The sequence below is a fragment of the Antrostomus carolinensis genome, unplaced genomic scaffold (genome assembly GCF_000700745.2).
Source record: "Antrostomus carolinensis isolate BGI_N321 unplaced genomic scaffold, ASM70074v2 scaffold1691, whole genome shotgun sequence".
NCBI classification, from domain to species: Eukaryota; Metazoa; Chordata; class Aves; order Caprimulgiformes; family Caprimulgidae; genus Antrostomus; species Antrostomus carolinensis.
In genome coordinates, this window is record NW_010294585.1 from 348352 (window position 1) to 369591 (window position 21240).

A 21240-nucleotide genomic window follows, 5' to 3' on the forward strand; every position below is an offset into this window, starting at 1 on the left:
GTTAGAGATAAGACTAGGGTCCTGTTGCCATAGAGCTGAGCAGTCTCTGGATTGGAATTCTCTAGACCAGGGGACTGGACTCAGGGAGCCATGGCACACGATGTGAGATGCCCAAAACCAGAGGACTATCTCGATTTGAAATTGGGCCAGGGAGGAGTGGTAAATATTTTAGGTTCTGGTACAAGTTCTACTATAAATCTTTAAAATAAGCTTCCATATTTCATATTTAATGTTTTAAGATCACATTAATGGCAATGACAAATATGTGGAAGAAAAATGCCATAAGGAGTTATTAAACACAAAGATATCACCCTGGAACACAGTCTGAGCAACAGGCTTCTGTGAATCAGAAAATTGCCCTGGAGGAGAGGTATCACTATATTTATTGGCTTTATTAGTTCACACTTTCCTAGATTCTTTCTAGGATAGAGGAAATGGCAGGAAGATGGGGCAGGGGAGGGTGAGGTTGGCCATGAGAAAAAGGTTCTTGAGGCAGAGGGTGGTGGAGCACTGGCACAGGCTCCCCAGGGAGGTGCTCATGGCACCAAGCCTGACAAGATTCCAGCAGCATTTGGCCAACCTGTGCCCTCAGGGACATGGTCTGGATGTTGGGCTTGTCCTGTGCAGGGACAGGAGTTGGTCTCCATGATCCTTGTGGGATCCTTCCAACTCACAACGTTCTATGATTCTGTGACTTTGGTGACTTGGCTTGCCACTGCGGTGGAGTTTCAACACTTGCCTGGAAGTGAGCTGTGGGGGGAGAACAGTGAGCCACAAGAAGTTTTAAGTGACTGGTTTTAAGCTCTGTTCACTAACAGCTGTGATTTTTTAGGTTTTTTCCACATTTCTGGCCAATGTAACAGGGCTGGCCAGCAATTGTCTTGTAGATAAGGTCTTGGTAGGCAGTGACCAGTCAAACTGCTGTGAATGGTTGAACTGAACGGGACTCTGAAGAGAGAGTGATTTTCCAGGGGAAAGGAGGACATAAGTATATATCTGACCTAACTTAGCACCTTCTCTGTTCACTGGCATTTGAGGTAAAGCCCTGAGCACTTTAACCCTTTTCCACCTCGGAGTTGCAAGGCTTTACATTTGAATCTGTTTAGTTAATGTCTTCCTTGAGATTAAAAAGGAAACAAAAAGAGATCTTTAAACATCTGCTGCTCAGATTCTTATTAAACCATGTGGGGAAGGAAGGATCCAAACAGCTTTCAGGCCAGGTGAAGCCACCTCTCGTTACGACTTAGTCAATATATCCATAGCTATCCGTGCATATTACGGCAAACAAATGCAAGTGTGAGAATAATTCCAAGGTGAACTTAAGAAATGCTAAATATAAATAAATGAGGAGTGATTTGTATTGATTCTGCATTGCTGTGAATTCCACATTGGCATTCAGCACTGTGCTTCCCTTCAGAAAGGCATTTCTCAAAATTGTCAGTGCCTAACAAAACGTGCGTGCCTTGGCCTGCGGGGAGGGCGAGCTTGGTATATCCTCTGCTTGCTTTTACACCCCTTCAGCAAAATTTCTGCTCTAGCAAATGGATTAATGATTTGCTTATGTTTGTTCCCTCTCCTTCGTGTAGCTCCAAGTGCTCCTCCTCAATCTGTGACTGTCCTGACGGTTGGAAACCACAACAGCACAAGCATCAGCATCTCCTGGGATCCTCCCCCTCCAGATCACCAAAACGGAGTCATCCAGGAGTACAAGGTAGAAACGATGGGCAATGGGAGGGGTGTGTGCTCAAGGGAAAAGCCTGCTTGGATTACAGAGCAGTAGTACTGTTTATGGATGTAGATCCTGACAGGGTTTACAGCCACCCATATAATTATATGGAGAAAGAGGACTGACTGCTTATGGATTTTTTAATTATTTTTTTTAAGCAGTACTACTGTCATATTCAAAGCAAAAATGCCATGAGCTAGAACTGGAAGAGAGCTGTAGTTTCCAGCTAGTTTACAGTGCTTCTCCTGCTTTTCTCTGCTGTGGAACTAGGAGAAGGGTTTTTTGTTAAGGGCTTCTACACTCTCAAGAGAGGCAGTGAAGACCCTGTCTTAGAGAAGAGCTGGCGGGAAAGATACCTCTTTTTTTTCCCCTGCAAAAATGCTGATCCTAACAATCAAAGGCCAAAGTTAAAGACTGTGGCTCTGGGAGAACACAAGACTTCTCCCAAGTACTCTCTCTGTCGAGATCCACAACCTAAAGTGCCAGGAGGTTTGCTCTGAGGAACAGGTTACCACCACCCCTACTATATCCAGTTTGTTTTGTGGGAGCTTGGTTTTTTTAGTTGTATTTTCTCCTTCTTTGTTGCTATGATGACTCAAAGTATCCACTCCTTATATATCATCTTAAATTTTGTTGTAGTCTGTAATTCCCTGCTAAGCTCACTTTTGCACAAGTCTATTTTCACAACATGGAAAAATACCGCGTGTTTTCAGGGTGGAGAACTATGGATAAAATGGTCAGGTGAGGTTCAGCATCATCATGGGCTTCTGACCATGGAACACAGTTAGTTAAATAGCTTTGCTGTGGTTGGCTTGTATACCCAGTGTGGAATTTTTAATTTAAATAGAGCAGGGCAGCTTTCTTGACACTCCCACAAAGATACAGCTTATTTCACACACCAAGCCATAATTTTTTCCCCTGCTGTATCTTGAGGGAACACAGCATCGAGAAGGGAGAATGTGCTTGACTTTTAAATCAACTAATGGTTAAATCACTTCCAGTTTCTCACTTGGTCAAAGGGATGCAGTAAATATTCACAATATTTATGTTTAGCGTGGCATTTCTTTTGTTTTCCTTTTAGTCAATATCAAGATTTATTAATCCCAGTATTTTATTGATCTCATTTTCATATCAATTAATAATTATCTTTTGGCTTAATTAATCTTGATACTGACTCCAGTATAAGTCAATATTAACTATCAAGGGCTTTTAGGCAAATAAGTAAAGCACACTCCTAAACCACAAAATATGTAGATACGAAACAAAGCGGGCTGATGGTTAACAAAAGCCATGTTCCAGGTGAGTGCTCAGACCCGGGGCTGTTTATAAAACCAGCTGGAGTCACTACCTGTTACATCCCTTGTGCGTTAGATGAGGGAGCTGCCTGATTTGTGAGCTGGCTGCAGTGAATACAGTGCAAAGTCTGATACTTCCTTGAGTGTAAAATGACTGCTGAGGTTTCACAGCACGTTTTCTGACAAATTGAATGTGGGTCTGTTGATTCCATTTCAAACAACAGAGTGCTGGTAAATTCATTTATGAATAAATGCCTTTAATTAGAGGTGTCTCATAGCTGCTGTAACCTAAGACCAGGACAGACAAGGAGTGAAAGAATGAATGCAGTAGTTCCTCACCCCAATGCATTCTGGCCTGCAAATAAGATCTACTTGAGCTTAGGAGAACAAGGGTTTCTTCTGCCCTCCAAATCTTCCTCAGTGTTTCACAGAAAAAAATATAAGATGTGATAAAACACTGAGCAGTGTCAAAAATAAAGCTAAAGAGAGCATTGCTGTTGTTTAGACACACCAACAGTGCTTTCTTCTGCTATTATAATTATGCAGTGTACATTTGATATCTTTATGGATTGATTTTCTGGAGTGGTAGTAAATGCTTTCTTCAATAATACAGAAGCAGTGTGTGTAGAGAACATTAACTGAAGAAGAATCCCTGAAAGGTCTTAGTTTTGAAACTTCTTGGGAAAAGCCTATGGGAAAATGCAGGGGAGAGAAATAACACTCTGAAATCATAGATGGTTCTCATCACAAAATGCCAGTTGAGATTATAGAGTGATTCTTTCTGTTTAATTAGAGAGTAATTGAGTCAGGAACTGCTATCTGGATTCCTGAACAGTGTAAGTAATCACAACAGCAGCAGTAAAAAGTGAGTTGGCACTTCGTTTCAGAAACTTCACATGCCCCTGTTGTGCAATGAAAGGAAGAAGAAAATAATTTTGAAAATTGTTTCTTCTTTACTACTTTAAGAAGTGTTTTAACCCATACATGTATTATTTTATGTCCTTTTGCTATTCGGGGAAAAAAAAAAAAAAAGTGTTGGGGTTTTTTTTAGGAAAGGTTTAATGGTAATTGTATTTCAATTAGCAAGATTTCAATTAATATATAATGCCTCTTTTTCACTTGGATAATTCTGCTCTGTAGTTCTAAGAAGCATAACCACAGAATTTGTGCTCCATGGAGGGCCGGAGTCCAGAGAGGTATTTGCAAGCAGTCTTTGCAGCTGGCTTGGTCCTGTGCTAATCTGGGAGAGACTGCTGGGTTGAATCATCCCATTTCCAGCTCCTCCTGGGCAGTAATATTGTGAAATCCAAAAGAAGTGATTGTTGTGCAGTACCTTGCTGTGTCATATCTATGCGTGATTATTTATGAGTGTGAAGAATTTCAATTTTTTTTTTTAACACATCAACTTTTGTCCCAGATCTGGTGCCTAGGTAATGAAACTCGATTTCATGTCAACAAAACAGTAGATGCAGCCATTCGGTCGGTAGTAATAGGTGGCCTGTATCCAGGTATTCAGTACCGCGTGGAAGTTGCTGCGAGCACCAGTGCAGGTGTGGGAGTCAAAAGTGAGCCACAGCCCATAATAATTGGTAAGTGATTGTCTGCTTTGTTTTGTTTTGTTTTGTTTTGCCTGTTTTGAATTTCGGAAAAGCTTTCATAAATCACTTTCTGGAAATATGAAAATCCGTGGAGCAAAAGATGAGATTTGGGTAGCGTGAGTTAATTAACTCTTCGTGTCCCACTGCCTGCTGATGGCGTGTCCTCTCTTTGTGGAGGGAAATGTGTTCCTGACACATGTGAGAAAATGCAGATTATCTAGTGAAACGGATTTAATTATTTTTTAAATTAATTTACCGCTTCTGCAGGTTGACAGATTTGTGGAACTAACAACTTGGGCTCCCTTTTCCTTCTGTTCAGGTGACTGTGCTATTGCCTTACTCGCACCGTTGGCACCTGAGGCACTATTTACTGTCAGTGTTTCTCAGGTGTCCCAAGCAGAGGAGCTTCCTCTGTCCAAGAGTAAGTGGCCTCTAGTCCAGCTAGAGAGCAAAGGTGGTAATACCATCCCTGCCTTTGACGTGACTGTTCCTGAGTAGTGTTTTCCATGCTGAATTAATGTCCTGACCCGAGGGAAGCGCACCTTCTGTTGCTCCTGAAATGCTTCTCAAGTATAAAGTACAAAGGCAGGAACAATATAGGAAGGGATAGGAGAAGTGACCATATTTAGCAAAACTGAATTGAGCTGTGCAGAGCAGCACCTCTTGAGTGCATAATACAGGAATTTTGTTGCTTTTAGCTGTATGGTCTGACTTAGTTACTACTTAAATAGGCTTTTTTGTTGTTGTTATTTATGGGTCTGTTGTTGTTATTAAATATTTTCTTCCTATCTAGAAAATGTTGTCAACGTAATGTCCCAAACGTAGAATATTCTGTTATGTGTGCAATTTTAGAAAAGGCCGTCCCCTAAGCACTGCTTAAATTTTTAATGATATTCAGGTTCCCTGTGCATCAAAACAGAATCTGGGGCACGTCAGCTTTGAATATGTTGCTACTGGAGAAGGAGACATAACAGTGGAGGTGAAGGTAACTCTGGTTTTTAGGAAAAGGCAGTCACAGAAGCACCAAAGGCAAGAGGGGAAAAAGTTTTCTAGAACTGAAAACAAGAAGTTGATTTTTGAAAATGCAAGAAACCTGACATCTAATAGGGCTGAATCTTGGATGTCTGTGTAAGCAGCTGCTGTTGAGAGTAGTCGGTCATTATGTTCCCTTTGGGCAGGACGTTTTTCTTGTTTCACTAGGGAGTCCACCTCACTGGGCACTAAACACACTGGGCTTGTTCCAGCAAAACACTTCAGTGCATTGTGTTTTAAGCACGTGAGTAGCTTAATATGTTGTGAGTTAAACTTGCACTAAAGTGCTTTGCTGGATGACTCCCAGAATGTTCAGCCCTGTGTCTGGGTACAGTCCTTCATCCTGACTTTTTCCTTACAAAAAATGACTTGGATGGTCAAGGGTTAAATGTGGAGAGATCTCTATTGTTGCAGAAAGCAGGAAAGGGACGTTAGGATTGTCCTGGTTTTTAGCTGGGCCAGAGCTGGTTTGTTTTCAGCAGGTAGAACAGCGCTGGGGTTTGGGTTCAGCTGGGATTTGTTAGGAGAAAAACTTTGGTAACGCACTGATGTTTTCATTTGTCGCTGGAAGTCGAAGGACTTTGTGTTTTGCTGGTCGACGCGCAAGATCTCAGGGGTGAGGAATATTACAGTGGATCAGCTCCGTGGGCATTGGGCTCTGCCAAGGGGCTGTTCCATCTCCTGTCCCCCATGGGCAGGAGATCCATGAGGGGCTCTTCCTCTCTTGCTCTCTCTGGCTTTGGCTCGGGCTCTGGCTCTCCCGGGATTGCGGTTTCGGGTCGGGATTGTCGCTCCTCCGGGATCGTGATCTGGGAACGGGCCGGGCTTGGTCAGCAGGTGGTGAGCAATGGCACTGGGTGTTACTCATTGGCATATTTTGTTGCCGTTATTATTATCATTACTATTTTAATATTAGTATTATTATTTTAAGTTTTCTTTTATTTTAATGATTAAATTGTCCTTATCTCACCCTAAGAGTCTCCTTACCCTTGCCCCCCAATCCTCTCCCCTGTCCCCTGGGGGTGGGTGACACTGGGAGAACGGCTGTGTTGGCTGCTAGCCAAGGGCCAGCCCAGTGGAACTGTCAGAGGATACAAAGAAAGTACTAAAGAAAGAAAAAAGTTATCTGGCATTTAGGGGATGAACAGCTTGCAAACAGAATGAAGAACTGCAGAAATGCTGAATTACAGAGAGAGCAGGTCAGTGATGCAGAAGAGTTAAGCCACGTACTACTAAACAGCACGACTTTCATTGTCATAAAAGAAAGTCCAATGTATAAAAAGAAATGTTATTCTTAAATATAGGATATGTTCATCTAAGAAAAAGTTTTTTTCTGAAAGTAACTGTTTTTTGTGGTGGATAACCAACTACTGACTTCCCAGACCAGTTCTAGTTAACAGACATGTAACATTCGAGAAAGTAAGACAAGGAGACATGAAGCAGGAGGAAGTATATTGTTTCTTTAGTTAGAAATTGTGTCACTGTTACAGCAATTCTGTGCCTTTACTTCAAGCAAGAAGTTGAAAAAATTTACAGGACACTCAAAGAGAATAAAGAGTAAAATTTTTTGATCACTATTGATATCCTCAAAAATTTCACTTGGAAACCAGAAAAAAAATTGGAGACAGTGGCAATGTTGGATGACAGTATAGCTGTTCTTTCTCTTCATCAGTTGGGCTGTTCACTCTTACATTCCATCAATGGCATAATAATATGAGGAACAGCTGCAAACTTTCACAGTAATAGGTACAATCGAATCTGATGTGTCTAATTAATTTTTGGTCCAACAAATTAGTTTTGTTCTTCGTTACTCTCCAATGGGAGGAAGACATTATATTTCATTATGTTTTTGTCTTCGGGAACAATGGAGCGTTACAGGTCACACACTTCCCTTGTCTATGTTCTAATTAGTTGAACTGACAGCATTGTTAGGGAAACACCTGCACTATATGAAATAGTACCCGGGTACCTTGGATGACATATTTATTTCTTCTGCTTAAATATCATACCAAGAAAAAAAAAAAATCATGTCATTTGTTTCCCCAAACCCCAACAATTATATTAATGTTATGAAACATCGGTGGGTGACATTCGTCTGTAGCCATTTCCTTTTCGGTCACCAAATCCACAAAGCATATGTTATTTAGACATGTGAGTGAATGATTACTTTTGCAATGGCAATGGCTAGGCACTGAAAGGTGAGAGCAACCAGCCAGGTTGCCAACTTCAGAAGGTGATTTTGAGGCTGATTGCACCTTCCCCTAGAAGTCAGGGAGAGCGTAAAGTCCGCTGCAGCCTCCCCGCAGGCTCTCTGCAGTTTGCTCTCACGTCCTCTGTTCTCAAAAGACCGTTTGCTGACCTTAGAGAAGAACATGGGATCTTTTGGAGGCTTTAGCAGGAAGCAGTGGTTCTGTTCTCGAGTCCAGGAGTGTCTCCTCCCAAAGCCAGTGTCCCTGAAACACGTCCCTGCCCTGCTCAGCTGACATTACCCCTTTCCTCACCACCCCACTGCTTTTACCTCAGCTCCAAAGGGCACGGAAATTAACTGAAAGTTAATGGCAATTAGAGCAACATCAGCTCCCATGCTGATTTCGACTAGAAAATCAATTGTGTGCTTGGAAGAGCATGCTGTAGAGTGCCTCTTTCTATTAGTTTTACTCCCAGCACTTCCTCTTTCAGCACTGGGGGGCACCTATGGATTGGTTCCATGGGCACAAAAAACGGGGAAAATCCGATAAAGCAGCCACTGCTGCCACCCTTCTTTTCCTTGTCACCGGTGCTCACTGAGTGTTACTCTCACTTACTGCATCAGGACTGGAAACCATCGAGGTTTTTGGCAGTGGCAAGAAAAAGAGGAAAGCTGCAGGTGATACAGCGTACCAGCATGGCCAGTATAGACTGGTGGATAACACCAGTACTGGTGCACTGCCTTTTAGCAGGTGTAGTCTGTCAGCATCCTTCTGTGGGACCTCTTTGGTGTGCGGGAAGCCTGGTTTGTTTCTTGCACAGAGCTACTGAAAGCAAGCCAAGCTCTAGCGCAGTTTCAACTGTCTGGTTGCCAAAGCAGACGGTCATCATGACTAAATATTGACATGATGCTGAAAGAGAGAAAGCTTAATAAAATCACCGAGATCATTAACAGTGTGATAGCAATGTAATGCAGTTCATCACATTTCTTCCTGAGCAACTCAATCCCAGAATGGTGGGGGTTGGAAGCGACCTCTGGAGATCATCTGGTCCAACCCCCCTGCTAGAGCAGGGACATCTAGAGCAGGTTGCACAGGATCGTGTCCAAGTGGGGTTTTGAACATCTCTAGAGAAGGAGACTCCACAGCCTCTCTGGGCAGCCTGTCCCAGGGCTCTGGCACCCTCACAGGAAAGTTCTTCCTCATCTTCAGGTGGAACTTTCTGTATTCCAGCTTGTGCCTGTTACCCCTTGTCCTGTCACTGGCCACCGCTGAAAAGAGTCTGGCCCCATCCTCTTGACACCCACCCTTTAGGTGTTTGTAAAATTTGATAAGGTCCCCTCTCAGTCCTCTCTTCTTGAGGCTGAACAGAGCCAGGTCTCTCAGCTTCTCCTCATCAGGGAGATGCTCCAGGTAACTCGACCAGAGGGCCTGGAGCTGTGGCCTGGCTGAGGCAGAGCCGGTCCCCGTGGTGGAGGTGCAGGCCGGCGTGGGGAAGCCACAGATCCTCGTTCACAGCTTGGCTACTGTAAACTCTGACTCTCCTGGAAAGAGGTGTCCCTGGAAATAAAGCTGGAAGCGTCTGCTTCAGCCGATGACCCCGAGTGTTTGCTTTGGGCTGGAGCCAGTGTGCTGCCACCGGCCCGTTCTGGCGAGAGGGGCGAGCGGGACATTTAACCAGTGCTGAATGATGGGAGAGGAGTTAATACCTTCTGACAGCAAGGAATAATGCTGCAGAACTTTCAATAATTTCCTCTGAATGAGCATTTTGGTGGTTTATTGCCACATTCTGCTGCCTTTACGTGTGCACGACAGACTCTGGTAATTAATAATCGCAGTATTTGTGGTTTTTGTCTGAGCAGAGCAGCTCCTCCCGCAGCTCTTGTGCGTGCACACAGGCAGCTGATAACACCACGTTTCAGGGCTGGCGCTATATAAATGCTTTTACCGGAAACGATGGATAATTCTTTCACCAATTTGAAAACAGCAGATGTGGGCCCTTTATATCAAATGTACATGTAATCAATAGTCATCGTTTTCTGCAGAAAAATATGTTCCGCATTTCCCGATTTTAAAACTAACCGTTTTTGACAAGGGAAGGTCTGAAGTAGAAAAGTGCCGGCCCTAGAACTGTATGCTTTAGGGTTTCCTGAATTTCCATTCACATTTTTGTGCACAGTTGTTTTCAAGCCAGACACCGAGCTTTTCCTTTTGAAAAAGTTGCCTTTTAGAGACAGAGGAGGGGGGGAAACAATGGGAACATCTACTGAAATTTACAGTTTTCTAATGTAATATATGCAATTTAATATCCTATATATTAATTTTTGATGCATGCCACTTTAACTGGTATTCCACATCATAATTATTTCTTACAGGTTGATGTTAAGAATTTTTCATGCCTGTTCTAGGTGAAAAAAAATAGCATCTGTTGCTGTGATTGTTTAGAGCTTACAGTTAACGATGCAATTTTCTGCTTTGTGTCAAAGCCGGTGCATTCAGGATTTGTATGGATTACATATGTTAATAATTCCCATTAAATAATTGCTGGAAAATGCATCTTTGCCCCAATTGAAAATACATATATTTTATTTTTTTATTTTAAATTTGGAAACTCTAGCATGCATCAGGAAAAAGAGAGTTAAGATTTTCTGGCAAGCTGACAACAGTGAGAGAAGGAACGGTCTTTTGATGTTGTAGCGTATTTGGTATTTGGATTTCTCATTTGGAAAAAGCTATTTATTGATTGCTTGATTATTTTTTCTTTCTATCGGTTTCCTATGATGCATTTTCTTATCATCATATTTTGTCTATAATTATGTAAAAACAAACCAACAAACATGTATATTGGTAAAAAACAGGCTCTGGGTTGTTGTCTGTTAGATCACTTGGGAGAGTGCTATAGAGCTATCTTTTCAAATATATGTTTGCAAAATCGCAATGGATTATGGATTTAATTCCTAGAAACAGTGGGTTTCAGGTGTGCATGGGTACTCATTAAAGTTCTCCTACTGTGGATAATTCTTTTGAGGTGCATTACTGGGGTTTTTTTATTTTTAATTTGCAGTACTTGGTTCCTGTTTGTCTTACAGAATCTGTAACGACGACGTTCTGTCAAATGTCTTTTGTGCAGGAGGTCGTAACGAAGTTGTCATCACTGAAAATAACAACAGCATAACTGAGCAGATCACGGATGTTGTCAAGCAGCCTGCCTTCATAGCTGGCATCGGAGGGGCGTGTTGGGTAATTCTGATGGGTTTCAGCATCTGGCTGTACTGGCGCAGAAAGAAGAGGAAGGGGCTCAGCAATTACGCTGGTAAGAACAGTATCTGTTTATTACCATCTGATGAGGTTCTGTCATGAAGAGAAGAGGTGCTGTTCAACCTACTGAAAAACCATGTTGGACTTAGAGCAAAGGTGGCCCGGGTGAATTTTGTATGCTTGTTTTAAGTGTATGCTGTGAAAATGCTGGTGTATGAGAAGCTTTCAATGCATTGCTCGGTACCACATTTCATCATTATCATCAGACAACCTTTATTTTCACATCTCCAGCACACCTCTAGCATAAGGAAGTACAAAGAGGATTAACTGCACCTCTTGCTCCTTGCTCAGAAGGCACTCTGTTAGTACTCTGGCTACATTTATGTGAGCAAGTGTGAGTTAGACTAGACCCTTACAAGGAAGGTTAGAAAGAGTATTTGGTCTTCTCCTTCTTCATTCCCTCGCATTTCCATGTCTTTGAAGCCATATGTATGGGAAATGAACAGAGGTACTTAATCAGTGGCTCCACACCTGTAGCTGGAGGAGAAGGGAGTGATGTATTAGAGAAGCGTGGTCAAAATTCACCTACGACAGAAGCCATAAAAATTTTTATCTTGGAGGTAGGACACCTTGGAACGCCCTCACAGTGTGTACCCTCTTGTACCAAATGTGTTGCTGCAAGTTACAAATCAGTTTTTGAAAACTACATTTGGACAAATGAAAATATTTTCTTCCTCCCCCAACCTGTTTGTTTTGTGTATTATTCTATACTTCAGGATTCTGAGGGATTTTTAGGAAGTCAGGTGAATTACCATAACATGGGTCACTCTGAAGCATAATTTATCACAAAAAAGCTGTTCTTCAAATACCGGGGTAGGTTCTCTTCTAGTGCTTATTATATAATACATTTAAAAAGAGAAAGCATTTCCTTTTTGAGCAAGATTTGCTCAGTTGAGGACATAGCATATTTAATGTTGACATCCTATTTTGGGAGGTGATGGAGTCACCTTCCCTGGTGGGATTTAACAGACGGGTAGACGAGGTGCTCAGGGACGTGGGTTAGAGGTGGGATTGGCAGTGTTGGGTTCATGGTTGGACTTGATGATCTTAAAGGTCTTTTCCAACCACTATGATTCTGTGATTCTGTATCACACTAAAGTTGCACTAGGACTCTTCCATCGACAGGTGGGAACCCAAGGAAACAGGTTCTCTAGGTCACTGAGCATCTTTAACAACTTGCCAGAAAAACATGTTTGTTCCCTGCTCCCAGCCAAACAGTCCTGTGTCTCCCCACCTTGGCCCAAGGAGGAATGAGATGAGCAACAGCCAGTGCAGAGGGAGGAGAGACCCTTTCGGTGGCTCTTGGACTGTTTCTGTAGGACCTCACCGCGTGCCACCACGTGGCCTGTCTCATCCATATGTTATGCTTTTTGACAAGGTGGTTTTTTTCCTTTCCTTAACACCAATGACTTTTACTCTCTGGGATGGTGTTAATTGATAAACTAACATATATCACACACCCCTACACATGTGTTCGTGTTAAGTATCAGTCTAGATCCCAAGATTTTTCATATGAAGAGACAGCTGTACTGTTATTCCTTGTAGGAAGCAGTCCAGTACATAAGCTTGGGACACAAGCTAAGACTGCTCTTTTTTTAAAAGGCAGAAATACGAGTTGGCATGTTGAGGGGCTGGGAGGGAGATTGAGAGCACAGTCTGTTATACCTTGAAATGTGTAGCTGTAAATAATTATAACAGTCATTCTAAACAGTGTGTCTCCTGCAACTCATTCCTTCTCATGATGTTTGCTGCATCTAAGTGTGGTGTGAACATGGCATCATGACACAGAATTCCCATTATCAGAATTATTAAATAGTGTGTGCTTTCAGCAAGGAAATTTCATAACAGATCATGCTTCAAAATCCATCCTAATGTTTACAGTGTGGAGAACAGCATGTCCATGTACAAAGTCTTCAGATGTGACTGTCAAAATTCAATGCTCACCTTTCCAAACATCATTTCTCATGGGCTGCTGGCTGGTTAGTGCTTTAAGCTCAACTGTTATGTCCTGCTTATGATATTCAACCACAACTGAGTCGATTCCAGAGGAAGCTCGTGCCCTGCAATTAGCGCTTGTTCTCAGGGTGTGTAACTCACAATGTGTTTGCTTTCTTGTTTTGCAGTTCAGTCCTTCACCTTCACCCCTGCAGGTACTGTCCATTAGTCTGTCTCTTACCTCACCAACACATCATTGCAAACATTGGCTATCTGAGTGTTTATATATGTGAGGTATGCAGAATTAAAACCAAATACAGGGAGAAATACTTCTGCTGCCTGTCTGTGATAAAAATGTTCCATTAGTTCTTCTAGTGATTCCAGGGAGACATAAAATCTACCACCATTAATGCCTCTGTCATTCTAATTCTGCATACTTCTTGCTCATCATCTAACTCCTCGAAACAGTGCCATTTTGAAAGTAATTTGCAGGACAAGATGCTTGAACTAACTTAACATAAGCAAGCATTAGTCATATATAATTGAATTTTGATTTTAAAGCTCAGAAAAAGTATCTCAAACATTTTTTAAGATCTGACTGGAGAAAGGAAACTTTCTTCCACTTTAGTTGTTAGCTGCACATACATCTGCCTTATCGGGAGGTGTTCAGATCTGCAAGCAAGCCAGTGATTAACCTATGCATGCATTGCCTTTCCAGTGGGCTTGAAACTGAAGCCTTTGCTTTATTTCTGCCTGCCCAAATCAAGGCTGATATCCTAGTTTTTCATATCTTTAATAACCATAGCATACGGGAGGCCGTTATCGTAAGCATGATTAAAGATATGTGAAGAATAAACAAAGTGCGGCTGAAACAGCAGGTTGCAAACAGCTTAGTCAACATATGGATAGCCAGGGAAAATGGAATATGCAATTAATAGCAATAATTGACACAAATAATTAGCTTCTGCTCTCATACCTAAGCTTGAGATTCAAAAACTCAAAAGTAGCTATACCTCAGCGTAAAAGGCTGATAAATACCAGGATTTTACAGGAGCACTCTATAAGGGGTTTTGTGCGTAGCTCAGCCCCTCAGTTGAGGTCTCCAAAGCTGTCCAAGTCCAAATAAGTTGTGGCCCAACACATCCTGCCCTAAGGGCTTTACTTGCTTTTCTTTGAGACACAGCATGGGATTTTTGATGCATCTTTGCATTTGTTTCCCGTGATTATGCCGCTGTTCACTGTCTGTAACTGTGGTGAGTTGTTCCCGTTGTCTTTGTAGCTTACGTTGGCACAACACAGGGTTGTGCTGAAGCCACGGTGACTGGGCATGATTCAGTGCAGCTGATCCACACGTGCTGGGCAACTGGGATATGTCAGAGGCACTGCCAGAAATTCGCCTTTTTAAAAATAGTTCTGACATCTCACAGACTTTGTAGAACTACAACAGCACATAGTTCTATTTCCTGGCCTGTGATCATTTTTGGAGGCACTGAGAGGTGACCTAAGTCACCCAGTAGTCACAGCCAAAAAAAAAAATAAAATCATTAATTTAAAAAAAATGTTCTTATGAAAGAACATAGTCTATGTTTTTATCTTTATACCCTGAGTTCCCTAAGAAACATCTCTAGTTCTGTAATATTTTAATTTGCCATTGATAGTTTCGTTTAGACAAATATACCTATGCTTGTGTAGGTTTGATGGCACTCCCAGCTGTATGTTGTCCCCTTCTTTGTTGTGTTTCATAAACAGTTTGGTTTCAGATCTAAATATTTAGACAGTGGTCTGTAGCTTTCAGAATCTCATCAGACAGCTGTCAATAAAGTTTTACTAAGGATGAGTTTATCCTAATATACTCAGATTTCAGAAGGTGCACACTTTTTGTTCAGGCATCTGCTTTAAATTCTTCCTGCAGAAAATTGCAGAGCACGCAGATTTGACTGTGTCATTTTTTTCTCAGGAACATCAATACTACAAAACATATGAATTTCAACTGTGTTTGTTAGATTGCTGCTTTGTGCCAGTACCCACTCACTTGAACACTCAGGTGTTTTCAAGTGTCTAGGCCATCAGTCATGCAAAGAAAGTAAATATGTATTTTTCACTTATGAGTAGGTAAGCTTATTTAGTGACTAGTGCTCCTTGGGATTAAAGATTTCATGAAACTGAGTAAACAAAAACAAAAGAGAAATAGATAAGAGAATTATGGAATGCTACACATTTTAGGCACAACTCCTGAAACTGTTAAATGAGGCTAAATTATTTGACAGAATCATCCAAAGGTAGACAGAAGATTTGATGGAATTTTTATATGCTGATTATCTGTTCTGAGTTAATGCTTATTAAAAGCGGATTAATCTACATTCATATTTGAGGAACAGCTTATCAGAAAAAGGAATGAGACTTGGCTGGCAACATTAAAGTTTTCATTTGCAGTAGGAAAATGTGGCCTGCTAGAGATAGGCAGACAGAAAGCTTTCTAAAGCTTTCTAAAGCTTTCTTGCCTCAGAATGTCAACTTACTATACATTCGTATTTTTCCAATTCTAGCAGGCATGAAGATTAAGTTTAACCTTGTCAGATAATATTAGTGAATGGTTTGGGTATCTCCTTATATAGTTAATAAAAAGCATGTGAAAAGCTCCCTAACATATGCTGTTCTTCATACAAATACAGACAATATAATTTCCTTAAATATTTACGCATTTTATATGCCCTTTGGATTATATTTCTGCATTTTTACAGTTCCTTGAAGCATAAGCTGGTGGGGATTCCTTCAAAATCTCTCTATGCAGAGGTTATTTTTTCATCTTCTTTTGAAAACCAATCTCATCCCTGCAGGTCTTCAGCTTTTCTAAGAACATATATCAGATGCAAAGAGTGCTGAAAGAGCTTTTTTGCTTCCTCAGTGATAAAAGGCAAGGGAGATGGGTGGGTCAGTGATAGGGACATCCTTCCCTTCCTCCTCTTACATTGCCCCTTGAAATTGCTCTGCTTCTTTTTGAAGTGGAGACAGGATGAATAAAGCCAGCTGTCTCTGTGTTTTATTTTTACAGTGACATCTACAAGCCTGCATTGCATTAAGTCTGCTCCCATCCAGGCGTTCAGACTTGTTTTGTAATTGCAGGAATCAAACTGCAGGCAAAAATGCTGACAAAACGTATGGCAGGAATGATAAACACAGTGCTTGTGTTGGCAGCCTGACCATATCTTGTGTTGTTAGCTGTCTTTCCTTTCACAATATTGATGCTAAGAGAAAGGCACCTTCTCTCCCCAGCCTCAGGTAGCCCATTCATGGATAGCAGCAGGAATATGATTTTTTTTCTGTAACATCCTGATGATATATCCGCACTTCAAGAGGAATTTTGGTTAGCTTAGTTGATATTCCAAAGGCTTTTCCACCACAAATAGTAACTAAAATACTTTCTTATATTCTCATGAAGATGATGACCATCTGTGCAGTAGTAAACGGGGTGGAGGGTAAAGGAAAGATCCTGTGTTCCTTCCCAGTTCCATCCACATCGCATGAGCCAGGCACAGCCTTCCCCAGGAGAAACAATGTCACTGCAAGACAAGTTTGGGTTTTTTTAATAAACTAAGGTGAACTTTTCTTCTGAAGTCTTGACGTTGAGAAGGTGTAAGATTATTTAATGTAGGAAAAAATCCCCGGGAAACAGTTACTACCACCAGGATACACAGAGAGCAGAAAAGGAGTAAATGCTGTGATGCCTGTCTGTTCTCAAGCAGCTCGTATGCCACAGCCCACCTGCAGCAACGATGGCTCTGGTGAGGAGATCTCCATGCCATGTCTTCTTGATGTGTTTCTCACAGCGTGCCTTGGAGATTTTTGCATACCTCACTACATGGAAAATCAAATATGTATGTCAAAAATTGCTCCAATCTCCTACATGCTCCCCCATTTTAGCTTTGCTTTATAAAGGTACACAAGGGATTTAAATATTTTGAAGACCACAAGTATTCATCTGTTGTTTTTTTCCATATGACATGCATAGTTAAAGTCTCACATACCTATGCGCGCTATACAAGTGGTGACAATGTCACTTTAAAACTATTTCTGGTAGATTTCAGTCTAAACAAGAGCATTAATCCTGAGAAGTTTTCAGAAAATATGTTTTACTGGAATTCCCTTAAATCTGTAAACTTTATTTATAAGGGTTGTTACTGAATGCACCTTTGTTTCTCAGTTTCCTTATTTCTTGTCGCTTTAACAAATGCAGAAAGTTGGAGAAATGGAGTATTAAATTTAAAGGGGAGGAGAAAAGAAACAGCATCTAACGTACTTTTGACCAACATACTTTGAAACATAGCCAGGCAGTACCCACCTCTTTGCATCTTCATCTATCCACAGCACTTCAGATTATTCTCTTTTACACAAGGAGTGACACAGGCACTTGACAGCCTGTTAGGAACAACGTGAATGAAAGTAGCATCGGCTCTAAAATTAATTAGCTGCAATGTTTTACCATGTCTTGTTTTTCAAAGCAGACTTTTATTTAATACTTACCATACTCGCATTTTGATTTTCTTTTCATTAATTGGTTTGATTACATTCTTTCAAAATTCAGCTATTAACCATTCTGATGTGACATATGACTGCAGCGATTTTCTGATATTGATATTAGTCTGTTCTGCAGTGAAGGGTAATTAATCACCCTACCCAAGCACTCTTCCAGACGGACCACTTTTGTCCCCTTTGCTAAATGTAGACTGTGAAATTATCTATCCTAGTTGTTAATAAAGTGACAAGGATTCTATAAGGTATCAGAAGTATTTTCCCAGTGGATTTATGTCACTGCTGATTTTTTAAATGATCACAGCATTTCTATTGGGTGTAGTAATTTTGTCTGATTAGTGTGGTGTATAAGAGGAAGCCTCATCTTGAACTAGTGGGGTTTGGTCTGATATTTGGAAAATCCTGCAAATATTCTGGGAGTTATAATTTAATGACAGGAATGTCTGTTTTACAAAGGTAAATAGTATTTCCAAACCAAGGCCTATTGCAAATTAAACTGCCACAGCCTCTTCCATTCCTCTCTGAAATTTGGACGCTCATCTTGTCAGGGGCCCGTAAGGATGTGGGTGTCCGGGGCATTGATATAATTTAATAGTCTGCCTTATCTATGCCTGACAATAAATAATGGGATATTGCCACTGCAAACCAGAATAGTCTGTTGGCCTTGATTCGAAATCTTTGCCAGTGCTTTGAAAAAGGAGCATCAAACGTTGTCAATTAGCATCTCGCCAGTAATGTGGGCTTACCTATATTGCCCTGAACTGTAATCCTGTTAATAAGACAGATAAGGGACAGTCTGGTTTTTGTCAAACACCCGTGAATGGAACCATAAAAACAATTGTCTCTCTCTGAACGTATCCTTGTCATCGCCCACGGCAAGACTGGAAACGCTTTTTCTTCCCAGCAATAGTGTTGTGTGTGTGCACTGGTGTGTGGGTGCTGGTTCTTGCACTGTGCTGCTGATGGGAACGGGGCGGCTGCTCGCTTTGGATCCCCCCTTCAGCCCTCACAGAGCTGCCACCTCTGTGTTTGTCCTGGGAAATGGCGTGTTTGTGCGGTGACATTAGATCATCGCGTTACGACACGAGGTTATTAACTCACCAGAGCAATGTCTGGTTATGTACTGAAGCAAGAGCATGCCAAGAAAACAATCTCATCGCGTGGCACGGTCTTGCAAAGTCATATGAGGGGGCCTGGGGTAAATTCCGAGCAAACTGGTGTTAGTCAATAAGGTGCAGTGAAATCCTGAACACACTGTAACCCTGACGTGTTTGATCCTTGTCTGCTATTTTCTGTACTTTCTTATGTGATGATGCCAAGAGGCCTCTGAGCTCAGACACTGAGTAGTTTGAATTGTTACTTTTAATTATTACTAATTGATTTTTCCCTGTCTTATATGTGTGTGCGTGTGTGTGTATGTTTGTTTGTTTTGTTTTTCCAACCAAAACACAGTCACTTTCCAGAGAGGAGATGGAGGACTAATGAGCAATGGAAGGTATGTTTCTTTGTACAAAGGTCTTTCCACCTTATTTAGGGGATCTGCAAAATGTTATAGGTGATGCACTTGGGTAATAACTGATCATTTGGGAGGTTGACAATGCTAGGAGGAGTTAAGTGGCTTACCACAAGGTTTAATGACCTATCTGTTGTGCACTTTGGAGGAATCAAGCCCAGATGTTTCATATCTCCCAGATGCCCTGGAAGAAATGAGTAGTAAATATCACAAGGAATGTGTTCATTTGTTACCGGGATGTTTATTGCATTAATTAGACATTAGCGAATGAAGTTGCTGTTGTTTAAGATTCCTTATTGGCTCCCCCTAAATTGCTGTGAGTGAACAATTACACTTAATCGATCACAAAATAAATGATTCATGGATGATGAATAGGCTGTAGATTGATAGGACTGGATTCCACAACTTTGGCTACTCAATTGAAATTGATAAAAGCTGATAACGGGCCCATATATCCTCATCTATTTTCCCTTTGCCAATATGGAGATTGTAATTAGGCCCTGGTAATAACTTCCAATCTCCCATTTAATCAATATTTTAGCAAAAAGAGATTAGGCCTAATGAGAGCGAGTAGATGTGGCAAGAAAGCGGCTGGGTCTTCTTATTGCTGTTTCCATAGAAACCGATGTTTCTCTTTGGGATTGTACCAGGCAGGGGTCTAGAGCGTACAAGGATGGGAGATGTTGCTCCAGCTCCATGAGTGCATTAATAACCCAGAAGAGCTGCAGAACTGCAGATGGGGTTTTGTTTTCGTTTCGGGGAAGGGGCTGACTGCAGGAAATGATTTGTTTTCGCTGTTAAATGCAAATACAAACAATCCACCTGCCTGGCTGTGCTTCTGGCTGTTTGTCCTGGGTGAGAGGGCCATGGTCCTTATGGCCCAGGTGAGCCTTCTCTTCGAACACACTCGCTGTTTAACGCTGCTCTCAAAGCTGGGAATTGCAGGGATAGAAAAGCCAGGCAGTGGCAGCAGATAAAGGTAGCAGTGGACTTTCCATTAATCCTCCTCAAACCTGTTTGCCTCTAAACCATCCAAGAGCGCTCTAAGAAAGGGTTACCAGCCTGTAGATGACAGGCGTGCGTTTGGGATGCAAGGGAAGGAAGAAATAGTAGCCCGAAGTCCTGGAAGTGGCTGGTAGGGAGCATTCAGTTTGAGTGATGGCTCCCTGGAGGTGGTGATTCATCAGGCAGCCCTGGCGTGGGATCCCGCAGTGGTGCTGCCTCACCCCTCGTTCACACGGGCAACGGAGTTCATTTGGATTCTGACAGAATCACGACGGATGCCTAGTCCCACTTCTACTGACAAAGTTGATTTGTATATATCCTTAATTAACTGCTCAAGGTCTTTAAATCATCAAAGGCTACACAATTTTAATTTGAAATAAATTAAAGTCTCCTAAACTGTTTTTTACCTAGGGTGTTAGGAGAACAGTGATATGATCCCTTCAGTCACTAGTTGTCTCACAGATAATGTAATTTTTGTAAAAAAAAAATAATACATATATATATATATTCATATGTATATCTTTTTTTCTTATTCTGCTTCAGTCGACCAGGTCTGTTGAATGCAAGTGACCCCAGTTATCCTTGGCTTGCAGACTCTTGGCCTGCCACAAGTCTGCCAGTAAACAACAGCACTAGTGGACCCAATGATCTTGGCAATTTTGGTCGTGGAGGTAGGTTCCATTTTGTTAAGTCACCGTAGAGTGTACAGTAGGCTTCTGTTAGTTAACAGAAAAACTATCTCTGATAAACACTGTGTAATATTTTTATCATTCTAATTCTTTCTATGTTTGACTCAAGATGTGGTTTAAAATTGGCTTCCAAATGTTCACGTTGCTTTGTCTCTTTCTACTTCTCTAAAATACAGATTTAGTTTGTAATTTACCCCCAGTGGTGAGACAGGGTCTGCTTATCATCTCAAGAGACACGTGTTTGTTGCTCAAACTCCTTCCCTTTTGTGTGGAGGTGAGCAATCTGCTGTGCAGGGCAACGTGGCCAGGGACAGAGGATGTCTGTAAGAGCAGAGAACAACTCGGGGAGCACAGGAAGGATGTTCCTCCAGCAGAAGAAGGACAGAAGAACATTGTTGCTGTCACCCTACCGA

At 41.6% G+C, this 21240-nt stretch overlaps 1 protein-coding gene across 1 annotated transcript in view; it reads left to right on the plus strand.

Annotated features, from left to right (window-relative positions):
* The window catches only part of LOC104532439 (roundabout homolog 2), a gene marked incomplete at its 3' end in the record, with an annotated part of 356022 nt that overhangs the window by 308346 nt on the left and 26436 nt on the right, over positions 1–21240 (plus strand). The window contains exons 15-20 of the mRNA XM_029087387.1: positions 1587–1711; positions 4439–4610; positions 10968–11150; positions 13279–13305; positions 19073–19115; positions 20682–20809. Coding sequence (XP_028943220.1) covers positions 1587–1711; positions 4439–4610; positions 10968–11150; positions 13279–13305; positions 19073–19115; positions 20682–20809 — 678 coding nt within the window. The remainder of the gene's footprint in view (positions 1–1586; positions 1712–4438; positions 4611–10967; positions 11151–13278; positions 13306–19072; positions 19116–20681; positions 20810–21240) is intronic.